Source organism: Notamacropus eugenii, chromosome 6, assembly GCF_028372415.1.
Source record: "Notamacropus eugenii isolate mMacEug1 chromosome 6, mMacEug1.pri_v2, whole genome shotgun sequence".
NCBI lineage: Eukaryota > Metazoa > Chordata > Mammalia > Diprotodontia > Macropodidae > Notamacropus > Notamacropus eugenii.
Genome location: NC_092877.1, coordinates 62,828,602 through 62,844,412, shown reverse-complemented (window position 1 = coordinate 62,844,412; position 15,811 = coordinate 62,828,602). Strand labels below are relative to the sequence as shown.

Below are 15,811 nucleotides of genomic sequence, written 5' to 3'. Positions count from 1 at the left end.
CTCCCTGTTTCCTTTTCTCAGTTTTTTTTACCCCCTTGAAATGTATTTTGATAAATCTCATTTCATTTCTAGTATATTAGAATATTAATCCATGAAAGATACAGTGGGGTTCATTAGGAATACTCTATAATCAGAATGGGATCTGGTTCCATTCTTTGTGCTTTCCATCTCCTATAACTATTTTTAGGGTTTTAAAGATATTTACTACTACTACCTACATTTTTTTTGTGTGTTAGCAAAGAACCGGAAACAAAGTAGAACTCCAATGTTTGGGGAATAAATTGTGGTACATAAATGTAAAGTAACATAACTAAGCTCTAACGATGAAAATGAAAACAGCAAATAATAGAAAGACTTATGTGAAATGATGCAAAGTGAAACAAGCAGCACCAGTAAACAATATATGTGTGAGATGGTCAGTCCTGGCTTCACTCTCTGGGGGCCACATCTGTTGCATCTCTTCCTCAGGTTCTTTGATGTGGTGAGGGGGCTTGTGTTTCTTTTGTCTGCCAACAGCCCTCAGTGCTGTTCTCCTGTCCCATTTTAAGGACTCTTTGATTAGCCCAGTTCCATTTAAGCACTTAACATCAGATAGCTTTTAGAAGGAATATTTAATTAAAAGATACAGCCAATACAAAGTACAAACATTTTTCACAAGTTGAAGTTATGATAAGAGGGAAGGGAGGGAATTAGGCTCACAACTGAAATTCAATTTTGCAACAAGTTCACATTAAAAGTGAGCATCACTACTGCTTCTGCTGGGCTGCAGTCTTAGACCCTTGTTCCTCAAGGTGTTACTGCTGGGCAACATCTGACATGGATTCTTGGGTACTCGGATCCCTGTCGCTCATGCTCGCGGCCCAAAATGGAGAATCTATATTCTGTACCTAGAATAGAAAAGAAGTAAATGAAAAGGCCAAAGACACAGGCCCATTTCTTGATGGTGATATGACAGTGGGGGTGGTAAAGTTCTCTCTCACTAGAAATCGTTGGTGAAAGAGTCACCTCACTCCCTCAGATGCAACTGTAGAAAAATTCCTTGCTGGTTCTGTCCTACCTTTAATTTTTAATGTCCTCCATTTTCACTCCTATGTATCCCCTGTTAATCTCTCTGCCAGCTATGCATCCAGGGGGCTCTCAACTTCTCACCTTGCTCTGGTGGGAGGCAGACCCAAGAAACACAAGCCAAGCAGGTAGAACCTCCCAAAAATCAACCACATATCAAAAAACTCATTGAAATACTCCTATCTCAACCCTGTTCCCTCCTATGATGGGACCAAAGCATTTCCACTCAGTTGGTGAGACCAGATTCACACTGTTCCCTCTGTGACTTAACCTTCATTTCTCCCTCTTCTCACTATGTCACATGGAGGGAGAAAAATGGAAAATCCTCTACTTTTCTTCTCAAGTCCTAACCACTATTTCCCCAGACTCCTCTATCATTATCTCCCCTCTTTCCACCCAAGAGGAATTCCTCTGTATTATCCCATGAGTAATAGTATTGATTTACTGAATGAGAATTTTTGTCCCGGAAATATTGTCTTCTTTCTACTTTATCTTTTTATTTTACTCTTGTGTTTTCCTTGTTTCTTAGATTCTTTTGCTCTTAGATGCTTTCATTGGTCACTCAGTGTCTTTTGGATAATGTTTTTTTTTAACAAGGGAAAAAAACAACACCCCTTCCCCCCAACCACATTGACTTTGTTTAGTTTCAAATACATAAAAACATACATTTCACAATTTTTTTTCTTTCAGAACTATTTATTTGCATTTTGTTTAACAAATCTACTGAATACCCTACTTTTTAAGGAGATTCTCAAATTCTTTCCTTTTACTAAACAAATAATCATTTTCCTTAATGATTATTCTCCAAGCCTTGCAAGCTGTTACTTTTCTGGCATTTTCAGAATATCATATTTTCTGCACATGTTGACTGGCAGTGTAATTCAAAAATCTAACTAAAATGCTTCTGGGTAAGTTAAATTGGGGTAACTTTCTGTAACAGATCTTTGGATTCTCTCAATTTATTCTTTGCCACTTTTTCCAACATTTTGGAACATTTTTCCTGTATGATTTCCTGAAGTATGGTATTCACATATTTTCCCCATTATTTCTGAAATACGTATAATATATAGATTATGTTCATTCTATTTTTAAATGCAATATTCTTGTTTTGTAGAGCTCTTGTGTTTATAAAATCATGTCATTAGATTTTGCTTAATTTCCTTTATGTCTTTAAATTTTGGTGATCTAGTTTTGTCATTTTGCTTTTCAAAGGATCTTTTTGTTTTGAAAAATGATGACTTTATATTCCAAATCCCCCATTCTTTTTTTAAAAAATTATTTTAAACATTCTTTTCTTTTTAAGTTTTGATTTTGAAATTCTTTACCTCCTTTCCACTGCCTCCCCTACCCACTGGGAAGGTAAGGAATATGATATCAATTACACATGTGAAATAATACAAAATATTTCCATATTAGCCATATTTCTTCTAAAAAGCAAGAAAAATAAAGAAAATGAGAAATTGTATTTCAATTAGCACTCAGAATTCATCAGTTCTCTCTGGAAGTGAATAGCATTTTGTCATCATGAATCCTTTAGAACTGACAATCACTACAACATTGTTCTTACTATGTGCAACAATCTCCTGTTTCTTCTCACTTCACATAGGTCTTGCTATGTTTCTCTGAAACCAACCCCCTCAATTCCCCCAGCATAATACTACACCCTCACTATCATATACCACTATTTGTTCTTCTATCCCCTCAATTTCCAATTCTTTGCCACCACAAAAGTTGCTACTATAAATATTTTTGTGCACTCTGGTCCTTTTCTTTTTTCTTTGATCACTTTGGGATACAGACCTAGTACTGGTATTGCTGGGTGAAATGATATACATGACTTTATAGCCCTGTAGGTCTAGTTCCAAACTGTTCTCCAAAATTGCTAGATCAGTTCACTACTCCACTAACAGTTTATTAGTGTACCTATTTTCCCCTCATCCACTCCAGTATTTATCATCTCTAATAGGTGTGAGGTGGCATCTCAGAGTTGTTTTGTCTTTCTCTAATCAACAGTAAACAATTTTCCTTATGACTACAGATAGATTTGATTTGTTCTTCTGAAAACTTTTTATATATCTTTTGACCATTTATCAATTGGAGAATGGCTCTTATTTTTATATATTTTACTCAGTTTTACACTCAGTATATATTTGAGGAAAATAGCCTTTATCAGAAACTTGCTATAAAAACTTTTGATATTACTTCATTTTCTATGGTACCTTTTAGCAAAATGAAGTGTCCCTGATTATCTCTTTTAATTAGGTCTATCTTTGCTTTTCCTTTGTCTGAGATCATGATTGCTTCCCCTGCCTTTTTTTTTTTTTTTAAGGTTAGCTGAAGCATATTAGATTCTGCTCTAGTGCTTTATTTTAACTCTCTGTGTGTCTTTCTGTTTCAAGTGTGTCTCTTATAGACAGCAGAGTTTTGGATTCTGGTTTCTAATTCATTCTACTACCTCCTATTTTATGAATTCATCCCATTCACAGCTATGATTACTGTATTTTTTTCTCTCCATCCATTTTTTATGTTTCTTCTTCTCTCTCACTCACTCTCTCTTCCACTCCCTCCCTCTCTCAAGTTTCTAATTTTGTTTCTAATCACTGCCTTTTTAAAAATCTTACTCTTTCTTTTATCCCCCTCCCTTCCTATTTCTGTATTGTGTTACATTTCTGTACACAACTGAATGTGTGCATGTGTGTGTGTATCCTTCCCTCTTTGAACAAATGCTGATGAAAATGAGATTCAGGCACTGACTGCCACCCTATCCCCATTTTGCCCTTCACTGTAGAAACTCTTGTTTACCTCTTTTATTGTGAGAAATTTTCCCCCATTCTACCTCTTCCCTCCCCCTTCTCCCAGTGCATCCTTCTTTCTTAACCCTTCATTTTTTTTGGAGATCATTCCAACAAAATTGACTCCCATCCATGCCCTCTATGTAAACTCCTAGTTATCCTAATAATAATAAAGTTCTTTTGTTCAATTGTTTTTCACTCATGTCTGAGCCTTCGTGACTCCATTTGGGGTTTTCTTGGCAGAGATATTGAAATGGTTTGCCATTTTCTTCTCTAGCTCATTTTACACATGAGAAAACTGAGGCAAAGAGGGTTATGTAATTTGCCCAGAGTGACATAACTAGTAAGTATCTGAGGTGAGATATGAACTTAGGAAGATGAGTTTTCCTTACTCTAGGCCTAGCATTCTATCTACCTGTACCACCGAGCTGCCCTCAGAGTTCTTAAGAGTTACTTGTATCATTTTCCCATTATAATTCTCCTGAGTCTTGTGTTTGAAAGTCAGATTTTCTATTTAGCTCTGCCCTTCTCATTCATCAGAAATGCCTGAAAGTCTTCTATTTTATTAAATGCCCATTTTTCTCCCTGAAGGAGTACACTCATTTTTTCTGCATACCTTATTTTTTGTAATCCTAGCTCCTTTGAATTCCAGAATATCATATTCTAAACCCTCTGAAAGCCATCCAATCTGGTGTGATCCTGATTGTGGTTCCATGATATTTGAATTGTTTCTCTCTGGCTGCTTACAATATTTTCTCCTTGACTTGAAAACTCTGGAATTTGGCTATAATCCTGGGAGTTTTCATTTTAGGATCTCTTTCAGGACATGATCAGTGGATTATTTCAATTTCTATTTTACCCTCTGCATCTAGACTATCAGGGCAGTTTTCCTTATATGTATATATTGAGGAGGAGGGAGAGATATGTTCTTTCTTTGATCATGGCTTTCAAATAATTCAATAATTCTTAAATTATCTTTGATCTGTCTTCCAGGTCAGTTGTTTTTCTAATGGGATATTTTACATTTCATTTATTTCTTCATTCTTTTGGCCTTGCTTTATTATTTTTTGATATCTCAGGCAGTTAGATTCTACTTGCCAATTCTAATTTTTAATGAATTATTTTCTTTAGTGAGATTTTTGTACTTCTTTTTCTGTCTGGCCAATTTTGTTTTTTAAGGTGTTATTTTCTTCAGTATTTTTGTGCCTCTTTTACCAAGTTATTAATTCTCTTTTCATATTTTTTATCACTCTCATTTGTTTTCCCAATTTTTCCTTTATCACTTTTATGTCTTTCTTTAACTCTCTCAGGATATCCTTTTTGGTCTTGGATCCAATCAGCATTTTTCTTTGAGGCTTTGTTTGTTGCTATTTTCACAATGTTGTCTTCTTCTGAGTTTATGTCTTGGTCTTCCCTGCCACAGTAGCAGCTTTTTATGGTCATTTTTTTTTTTGATTGATGTTTGTTCATTTTCCAGACTACTTCTTGACTTTGAACTTTATGCTAAAGTTGGGCTCTGTTCATGTAGGCACAGGCAGTCAGGTACTGTTCCAAGCTTCAGGCTTTATTTTTTTCATGCTGCTATTGTCAGAACTAGTTCTGGGGATCTGCAAATATTTGGTGCTTCCAAGGTGATATGATCCTGGGAGAGGTTGTGGTCACTACCCTCCTGGTCTATGCTCTGGTCTTTACCCAGGAAAGGCCCCTAGTCCCCTATAGGCATAAGTGTTAGTGTTCCTCTTTTCCTTGAAACTGTGACCAAACTATTTGTCACAAACTCCTTGTGACAAACTATCAGTGTCCCTCTTTGCCTAGGAATTGTAACCCAAAACAGCAAATTGGCAATAGAGTTGCCAATCAGTGCCAGATGTACCCAGTGTCAGCAAAAGGTTTCCTATAATTTCTTTCTGAGCAGTCATCTGGCCCCCTTCCATCTCTGGACTGAGAGCTCCTGAAGCTGCTGCTTCTGTTGCTGCTGCCACATATGTAGGCTCCAGACAGGCCTCCATCCCAATGCCATAAACTGCTGACCTCATAAGTTTTCTTTGGCTGGGAAAAAAATGTTTCACCCTGGCCTTTTGTTCACTCTGCTGCTCCAAAATTTTATTTGAAGTATTATTTTAAAGTTGTTTGGGGAAAAAAAAACAAAACAAAACAAGAGAATTCAACAGAGCTGCCTCTAATCTGCTATCTTCTAACTTCTCTATTCCTAAAATTTATTGATTTCTCCCTTCAGAGCTTTAATTTCTGTCCTTAGCTCCTTAATGTTTTCCCTGATGATGATCCAGCCTCTGATCAAGGGCCACCTGTTAACGGGGAAACCACTAACTCCTCTGGCAGTTCATTCTATTTTCATGTAAATCAAATTGTTACGAAGTTTTTTCTCACAGAAGTAAAATTTGCCTCTCAGAAACTTTCACACATTACATTTTGTTTTGCCCATTGAGGTCAAAGGCAAGGCTAATCCTTTTAAACAACAAATACATGAAGATAACTTTCTCTACTTTAAACATCTTCAGTTCCTTTGATATTTTCTCATATGCTATGGCATCTACTCCTCTAACATCTTGGTTACACTCTTTCATGCCCTCTAGCTTATCAGTATAAAATATTCAGATAACTATTATCCATGTGAAGATCCCCTCCACTGATGAAAATTGCAACTCACGGCTGTCCATTTGAATAACTCTTATCTATGTCTATCTGTTTGTCTATCTACCTACCATAGAAGATTCCTATAATATGCTAGGGATCTGCCTCAAATTTTTCTGATATCCCAAGGATATCAATGATGTATACAAGATATCCATTAATTATCTCTCTCACATCAGTCCATTTTTTTAAATCACATTTCCTTAATGATATCCTTTACAATTCATTTTGTTTATAATTCTTTGATTGTAATGCATAGGAGATCTTTTCTGTTCTCTGGGTGATCCTCAGTGTCAACTCTTCAGAGACTATAGATCACTAGAAGAAAACTCTTATTAAAAAAAAAAATAGACCTTTGTTTTAGGGAGATACTTGGGGTAATTAAAAACATTTGTAATTTCCCAAAGTGTATTCCACCTTCCTCCACCTCAACAATTTTGGAAACAGCTCATTGAATATTTGTAGTGTCTATCCAAAATTAGGTAGCCAGAAGATACATGGATGGATGGATGGATAGATATATACATATATTGTTATGCTTACTGTTTAATATGAATGGAGGTGCTCTGTAAGTTATCCATCCCACTCCATATTATAGTATGAAAAAATAACCTTCATTTACCTGTAAATTACATTTTGGGGCATAGGTTAGGCTAGACGATCGTTAAGATCTCTTCCAACTTTAAATTCTGTGATTCTGAGGTGACTGTGCATCAGATTTACAGATTCTATAGCACAGTTTCAGATTTGTTATGATGAGTATATCAACAGAGGATCTCATCACAGAAAGAATATATTTGGTTTTCAAAATTAAAAAATGAGGCAAACACTGTTTTGTGGTGGGTTTGTGATTTTTGTCAAAGTTTGACTAATTTGATACTTTACCTCTACTAAATTAATTGGTTATTTGTAGAACAGATTTGTTTTATTCACTTCACTTAAGCACAATCCCAGAGATTTTACATTATAGTGCCTTGAACTTTTAGCAGTTCAGAAGTGGGAAAGGTCTTAGAGATCATCAATTCAAAGAGTGAAAGACCTAAGACCCACATGCTTAAGTTTGTTCATCCATCAGATATTGACACAGTTAGGATTAGGACTCAGCTTCTGATTCTCAGTTGAATGCTCAACACAGTTGTTTATTTTGACTTTAACACTTTACCTGGCCCCATAGGGAGAAAGTTATATCATTTTGATTCAATTGACTCTTATCAGACAAAAGAGTTTTATGGATCTGAGCAATGCATTTAATATGTCTAACTTTCCAATTAAATTGGTTTATTATACTCTCCTGGTGAAAAACTGTATTTTATCATATTTCTCATATCACTTGTACAGTCCCATCCTTGGTACTTAAGTCAGTCTACTTTGTATTTTACTCATTGTGTCTTATTCCTGTGTTATATAATAAGCTCTTTATGATCAGGGGCTAAGTAATTTTTTTATCTCTACATTCCTATTGCCTAACACTAGACCTGGCAAACAGCAGGTATATAATAAGTGCTTTTTGGATTAACTTGAATTGAATGTTATGGAAATTCTTCATTATATTGATTAAAAGTATTATAGGCCCATTATTGACCCACCATATCTTAGCTGATATAAAAACTACAAAGATAGTGGTATCTACTAAGCAAAGAATAGAAAACCTCTCATCACCAATTTTTATAGTTCCAAAATGTTTTACACACATATCCCCTCTGAGCCTCAGTATCTTCATCTATAAAACAAGAATACAATAATAAACACACTACCTATTTCACCATATCATTGTAAAAAATCAGAGGAGATAAAAAGATGAGACCAAAATCACACCGATAATCAAAGTCATACAGATAATATAAAGCCAGAACTTAAATTCTAGTTCTCTTGTTTGTTCTTACAGCTGACTCTGCTTGCTTTGACAACTGACAACTTATTTTTCCCTAATCCATTTCTTATGTCAAAGAAAATAAACTAAGTCACTCAGCTCTATTACAAATAATATTTTTAAAGAAAATATTGAAACAGCTCTTTGGAGGATGGTCACCTGTCACAGATTTCTATCAACCATGCACCATCCTGCCCCACCTTGACAAAAGAATTCTGAGCCTTATATACTCTTGTAGAAAATCCTCAGGGAAAATTCTATTAATAGTGTTATCCTGTTGGATTCTTACATTAAAGCTACGATTTAGAAGCAAAATGTTTACCAAATGGAAAAGGAGCACAAATGAAAATTACATTTTTTATATTAAATCATAAGTCAGTATCATACAGCTTCAGGGTCTTCCAGAATGAAAAGATACTATAAATGATAAAAATTAAAACAATAGTAGTTTTATGCACTAAATTTTCAATTGTGTATATAAAAATGTTTATGTCTTCTAATATCAATATTGTAGAATTTGCATGTAGGCCATTTTGTTTTGATTACCAATTAATAGCTTATATATTTTGCTTCCACACATAGGTTCATACATTTGGCCATCTAGTGCAACCTCCTCACTATACAGAAATTGAAATCAGTGGGTGGTGATGATGATGGTGATAGCACTTGTATATTTATATAGCACTAACTATATGCCAGGTACTGCACTGAGCACTTATAAATATTTCATTTGATCTTCATAACAACCTTGAGAAGTACATGCTATTATTATTCCCATTTTACAAATGAGGAGACCTAAACAGAGGTGAAGTGACTTGTCCAATGTCACATAGCTAGTAAGTGTCTGAGACTGGATTTGAACTCAATTTTTTCCTAAATCCAGGTCTAAATGCCTTCAGTTCACACAGTTAGTAAACATCAGAGGCAGGATTTGAATCCAGGTGCTCTGATTCTAGAACTGCTTTTCTATTTTATCATACTGTCTTATTGTGTAGGAATCTGCTAGGCAAGTACTTAACTTGCATTAGCAGTAGCTTAGATGGGGTCGGTGATGTAAGAGGAAATTAATTCAACTAGAGAGAAAAGATGGATTTCCTGTGTTGTTCCTCCTACCTCTATTGTGAGGATAAGGATGAGTTTTGATTATCTGGCACTCTATAGGAAAGAGATCACATGTGGGTAAAGATCCTTGTCAAATCCCAAGTACAGGGGAACTTGAGCAATTAGAAAAGACACAGTTTTTGTTGTTCAGTCATTTCAATTGTGTCTGCCTCCCATTTGGGGTTTTCTTGGCAAAAGCACTGGAACAGTTTGCCATTTCCTTCTTCAGCTTATTTTACAGAAAAGGAAGGAAAACAAACAGGATTAAGTGACTTGCCCAGGATCACATACCACCTCCTAAGTGTCTGAGACTAGATTTGAACTCATGTAGATAAGTATTCCTGACTCCAGGCCCAGTACTTTATCTACTACACCACCAACCTGCCCAGAAAAGACACAGTTCCCCACAATATAACATGCCCAGAACAGAGAACTACATACAAGCTGCGGTTAGGGGGAGTGTAGAAGGCGGTCACTTTTGAGTATAGCATTCACTAGACAGAATGGTCTAAAAAGTAACATCACTTAATGATTTTCAGATTTATCTTTTGACCATAATCCTTTCAGATAATTCAAGGTCTACACAGTTTAGGTTCCTTTAAACTCCCTTTCTCACTAGACTAATGTGTGTGTGTTTATCCTTCATTGCCAAAGAAGACCATGCCATCAGAGAAATGATGACATGACTTGCACTTGGTGAGTGAGGGAGGGCTGTGCAGGTCACCAGCCTCACTTCTCCTCCAGAGCCATCTGAATCCAGTGACCAGATATTCATCAGAATGACTGGAGATGACCCATCATGAGGCAATTGGGGTTAAGTGACTTGCCCAAGGTCACATAGTTAGTGAGTGTCAAGTGTCTGAGGTGAGATTTGAATTCAGGTCCTCCTGACTCCTGCACTGGTGCTCTATCCACTGCACTGTGAGCAAAAGGAATCACCTAACAGTATTTATCTCTCTCCTTAGTTAAAAAATGTAGTCCATATAAGGTCTCAGATAACTTTAGAATAGTTTTGGTTCTTACTGATGAGTCAGGTCCCCAAAACTTTAATACCCTTTTTCAGCATTTTAGGAAGTGTCCCTGAGGAACAAGAGGTATCTCCCTAAAATCATAAGCTTGCTTAAACCGCTAGCAGTGTGCTTCTATTCAGAATCATTTTAGTCATTCAGCCTTCAGGAGTTTTTAGAAAGGAACATATACTAAATGATGTACTAATAAAGTACTACTAATAATAGGACTAATAAGTACTAATAAGAAATTAGTACAAAATATCCAAAGACTGTGACACACCTCCCATCAATACATAGAGAATCCAGGGAAAAGGGGGCTCAAGTTTAGAGGACACATGGCAAAGGAATAATTCATAGCTCTGAGATGCTACAAGTTCTTTTCTCCCATTTGTAGAGCTCTTAAAAAGTTCCACTTAAGCATGGTGAACTTCATCCATCTCTCCTTGAATCAGATACTACTGCAAGCTGATCTAGTGATGACGCTAGAATACTAGCAGTAAAGATCTCCACTGGCCAAAGGGGAAAGGGAGGAAAGGAGATTTGACCAAGGATTTTCACCCACTGGTAGTACTTCCCTAGGCAAGACACACTTCCTCTAATTTCTAGAAATCAATTCCTTCTCAGCTTGTTTAATAATTTAAAAATGATCCCTTGAGGCATGGTCAGCTTTCTGAACCTTATGCAACATCATCTCACCTGGAAGGCTGTTTAGTACTTACTCTAGGTCTACAAGTAATTGATTGATTGAGATATTCTTAACTATTTAAGGTATTAAAGCAAAAATGAGAGGGGTGGTATCCACCTCACCCTTTACTTACTGTATTTAGAAAAACTCCTGAAATATGTTTGACACAAGTCAAATGCTGGATAGCCTTTTACTGACTTCTACATTATCAATCTCAAATGTCTTCCCCAGAACTTGATCCTAAAGATCTTCCTGGGAAGACTCTATGTGGAAGTGCCTACGCCAATCCAATATGGTAATTCATATTCTTCCATAGCTCAACATATATAATGGTACAACTTTACAAACATCATGCAAAGTTCTAATAGGCTATTGCCTGTCTTGTTCCATAAGGTCGATCCCATCCCAAAACAATAAAGGAAAGGAAAAATCAATAAAATCTCCCTTTTTAGGGGAGGGGGCAGGAAAATAATGGCCCCTTTTGGCATTCCCTGAACATGTGTACTCTCCCCATAGAGATTAGGGGCTTGGGACTGGCTAGAAGCTACCCCCTCCCATTTCATGTGAGAAACCATCTCAATTTAGCTTGGTTTTAATGTAGCAACCCTGACGCATTAGGGGCTACAATTCTTGCCCTCTCCCTCTCTCTCAAGGAGCAACCCCTCCAATGCTGGTTCAGTTGGTTGTCAAGTGCTACAACAATGGATACATTTCCCTCCAACTTCCTCATTTAAGCAACCCATCTATGCTAAACCTCCCCAATGCACACAGACCATGTTGAATCACTGACAAACTTAAAAAGAAATCCAAGATCTTAATCTGGTTATTTATATCTCTCTTTAGCTTTTGGAGGAACCTAATGTATTCGTTGAATTTGTTGAACTAAATTGTTTGACTTCTCTTGGTCACGGTTTGTAATTATGGATAATTTTTAAATAATTTTTTTTGTATTTCAGAAATTCGATTCAGTAGAAGATATAATTGAGTACCACAAATGCTTTCCTATTGTGCTTATTGATGGGAAAGATCAAACAGGAACCCAGCGAGAGCACTGCTATCTCAAACAGCCTCTCTCACTCAGTTGAATCTATTCATCCTAAGAGGGAATGATCTTCATTTTACCTTCATTTAAAAAGATCTAGTATCCATGACATTCTGGAGAGAATTCAAGAGATGACCAGCTGATTTCACTATGAGTGAAAAATGGACATTCTCCAGTAAAAACTGGAAATATGTGCTCTGAAAATGGCTCCTTAACAGTTTGTGTCATGTACAAGAACTATTCAACTGAAGGAACAAAAATTATAACCTAGAACTCTTAGTTTAGAAATTTCTATTGGTTTGGTGACGTTGAAATTGAGTACAGAATTCAGTAATGTCTTTGACTCATTCAAAGTCTGCAGATAGAAGCCTATAAAAAAGGGGAAAAAAAATTCTCAACAAGTGGACTCAAAAAGACATGCTGATCAACCTATGTAGAAAAGTCTAGCCATCCTCACTTACTGATGACACTATTCAACCTATGGCGTAGGAAATTCACTCTAGCTGAAGGTGAAAGGTGCCCTGAGGAAGAGAAAGTAAGAAGTATGTGCCAGGAAAGTCAAGCCACCAGCACCATCTCCTCTCAGACCCCAATGAAGTTATCCCAGGACTTTAAAGCTAAGAGCCCTGGGGATAGCAGTACTATGTAAATCATTGGTTCTGCTTCCAGTCTGGTCCCTGCAGCCATTATTGAAAACAGTAGTCATTATGAGGAAGAGATCTACTTTCCTCATCACTACTAAGTCATAGCCAACTGCCTCTGACAAGAAAGTAAAGCTAAAATTCCTGGGATTGTCAGCTCTCTCCACATCCACCACTAGTACTACTTCCAGTTTATCCTCCAAAGCCATCATTCTGTGAATCAAACCCTATGGAGATAGGACCTGATAAATACTTCTGCAGGTGTTGTAAGTCAATCACCATGGACCAGTGTCCATGAATCAGACTGGAAAATGAACTACCCTTCTCTCAGCAGCAACAGATACAACAGAAAAGATTTAAAAGGTCACAGATCTCTTCTGATGAGGATCCTGTCTAGGTTGAAATTGAGGATGATGGTAACTAGTTCCTTATTCACTAAAATCCTTAGCACTGTCATAAGTTTCAAAATCAGGAGGAGATATAATTTTCCCATTGGAAATTACATTAAAGAAAATACATTAACATCTGCTTTGATGATGTACCCTAAGTACAACAGAACCTATCCATCTAACTTGTGACTGAAACTCAATATAGAATGAGAGTTCCTTGAGAGCATGGACTACCTCTGCTTTTCCATTTTTATCCTGGCACCTAACACAGTATTTTGCACATAGTAAACACTTGATAAACGATTTTTCATTCACTTATTACAGACTTGGAATAGACCTATTATAATAAGATTGGACAGACAGAAAACAAATAACAATCAACTGTGACTGTAATGTAAGGAAAATAGGGATAGGCCTCCTATAGAGAGTGGCATTTGTGTCAGACCCTGAAAGAAGCTAAAGATTCTATGAGGAGGGAGTACATTCCAGGTCTGGGAGACAACCAATGCAAAGACATAGATGGACTATAGAATATCAAGTATAAGGAATAGCAAATTAGCCAGTATGGCTGGTATTTGGAGGTTGTAAAATAGAGTAGGATGAACTTAACCGTAAAAAAGAGGAAGATGGTGGCAAAATGGATTAGAAAGCAAAACAATAATTTGCTCTACACAAGAAGCACACCTAAAACATAAAAACTGATGATGAATTAAAATCAGGGGTTAGATTAGAACTTCTTATTTCTTGTCTGAATGTAAAAAACCTTAAGTGGCAGTCATCCTCTCGGTCAAGGCAATAGTAAAAATATAGTCAGAAAATAGCAGAGAAACTGCATTATTTGTCCTATAGAAATGGAACACACATGCATGCACATGTGCATGTGTGTACACACACACACACACACACACACACACACACACCATGTCTCTAGAGTTAGATGTGATAACTATTTGGTGATTAATAGATAGGAATCATAAAGAATATATCAATTCTTTAGCACTGCATGATGCCTTTACAAAAATTCTAAGAAGTGATGGAATATAAGGAGCCCATAAATAGATGTAGACAAACCAAAATATTCCAAACATCCTCCATAGACTATAATGCAATAAACATTATAACCAGTAAGTAAAATATTAATAAAAGACTCAGAGGCCAAATAATTATATCCTAAAGAATAAATAGGTCAAAGAACAATAAGAATAATGAACAGTTATATTAAAGAAAACAAGGAGACAACATGTCAAATCTGTGGGGCAAATCTAAAGCTATCCTTGGGAAAAATGTATATCTTTGAACACTTATATTAACAAAAGAGAGAAAGAGAAGACAAAATAGTTAAATATGACATCACAAGCAAGAAAATTAATCCAAAAGAAGCACAAAAGTAGAAATCCTAAAACTAAGATAAACAAATATGAAAATCAAAGAACTATATAACTGAAAAAAATAACTGAGTTTTGAAAAGGCCAATGAAATACCAGCCAATGAATAAGAACCTATTAAATGCCTGCTCTGGGACAGGCTACGGTGCTATACACAAAATATATAAACACAAGTAATAAATCATTCCCAGTGTTCTTGAGGAATTTGCATTCTAATGGGAAGACAAGTACATAAGCAAGTATACGCAAAATAAATATAAATAAATACAATGCAACTAAAGATAAGGTAGTTGAGAGGGCACTAACTTGACTCTTGTAGAAGGTGGCAATTGACCTTCATCTTGAAGGAAGAGGGATTCTATGCAGAGGAAGTGAAGGGAGAATGCAGTCCAGCCATGGGGGAAATTCAGTACAAAGACAAGGAAATGGGAAATAGTGTGCCATGTCTGAGGAACAGATAGAAGGCCAAATTGGTTGGGTCACAGATCATGGGAAAGGGAGTAACATTCAATGATTCCGGAAAGATAAGTAGGGGCCAAAATGTGAAAGGCTTTAAAACTTCAACAGAGAAGTTATATCTAGTCCTACAGTCAACAGGAATTATTAGATATAGTCAGATTTATGCTTAAGGAAAATTACTTGGCAGTTGAGTGGAGAAGTGAAAAAGACTTGAGGCAGGGAGAGCAATTTAAAAGTTATTAAAATAATCTAGATGAAAGGTCATAATTTGTTGAATGAAAGTAGCTTTGTGAACAGAGAGAAGGGGGTAAGATGAATGAGAAGTAGAAAATGCAAAATTTGGCAAATGGATATGTGGAATGAAGGAAAACGAAGAATCAAAGATAACACCTTAACAGAAAGAGAGAACTGTTAAAGAGGGCTAAGTTTAGGGAGGTACAGACAACAAATTCAGTATTGGAAATGTTGAATTTGGGGTGTCTGCAGGAAATGCAGTTAGAAATATTATTTGTAGGATAAAAAGAGGGAAGGAATAAAAGCTTTCTCAATAATATCAGGATTAAAGCAAGTATGCTCATTGTCTTCATTCCCATTTGACAGATTGCAAGAAATACTAGGTGTAACAATGACAAGGAAAAAAAATTAAGGGAATAAGCATAAAGAGTAGGAGAAATAGTATGATTTCAGTTTGACTACATGGTACTTTACTTAGAGAACCAA

The 15,811-nt window shown here is 36.2% G+C and overlaps 2 protein-coding genes across 8 annotated transcripts in view; one reads left to right on the top strand and one right to left on the bottom strand.

The window, feature by feature from the left end:
• Positions 1-12,291, top strand: part of CLNK (cytokine dependent hematopoietic cell linker) — a 104,868-nt gene extending 92,577 nt beyond the window's left edge. Inside the window, exon 16 of the mRNA XM_072621423.1 lies at positions 12,132-12,291. Coding sequence (XP_072477524.1) covers positions 12,132-12,260 — 129 coding nt within the window. The 3' untranslated portion in view covers positions 12,261-12,291. The remainder of the gene's footprint in view (positions 1-12,131) is intronic.
• The window catches only part of ZNF518B (zinc finger protein 518B), a 50,605-nt gene continuing 35,386 nt past the window's right edge, over positions 593-15,811 (bottom strand). For all 7 annotated transcript variants that reach the window (XM_072620232.1, XM_072620231.1, XM_072620234.1 and 4 more), the window contains one exon: positions 593-15,811. This exon is cut by the window's right edge. The gene's annotated coding sequence lies outside the window, so the exon portion shown is untranslated.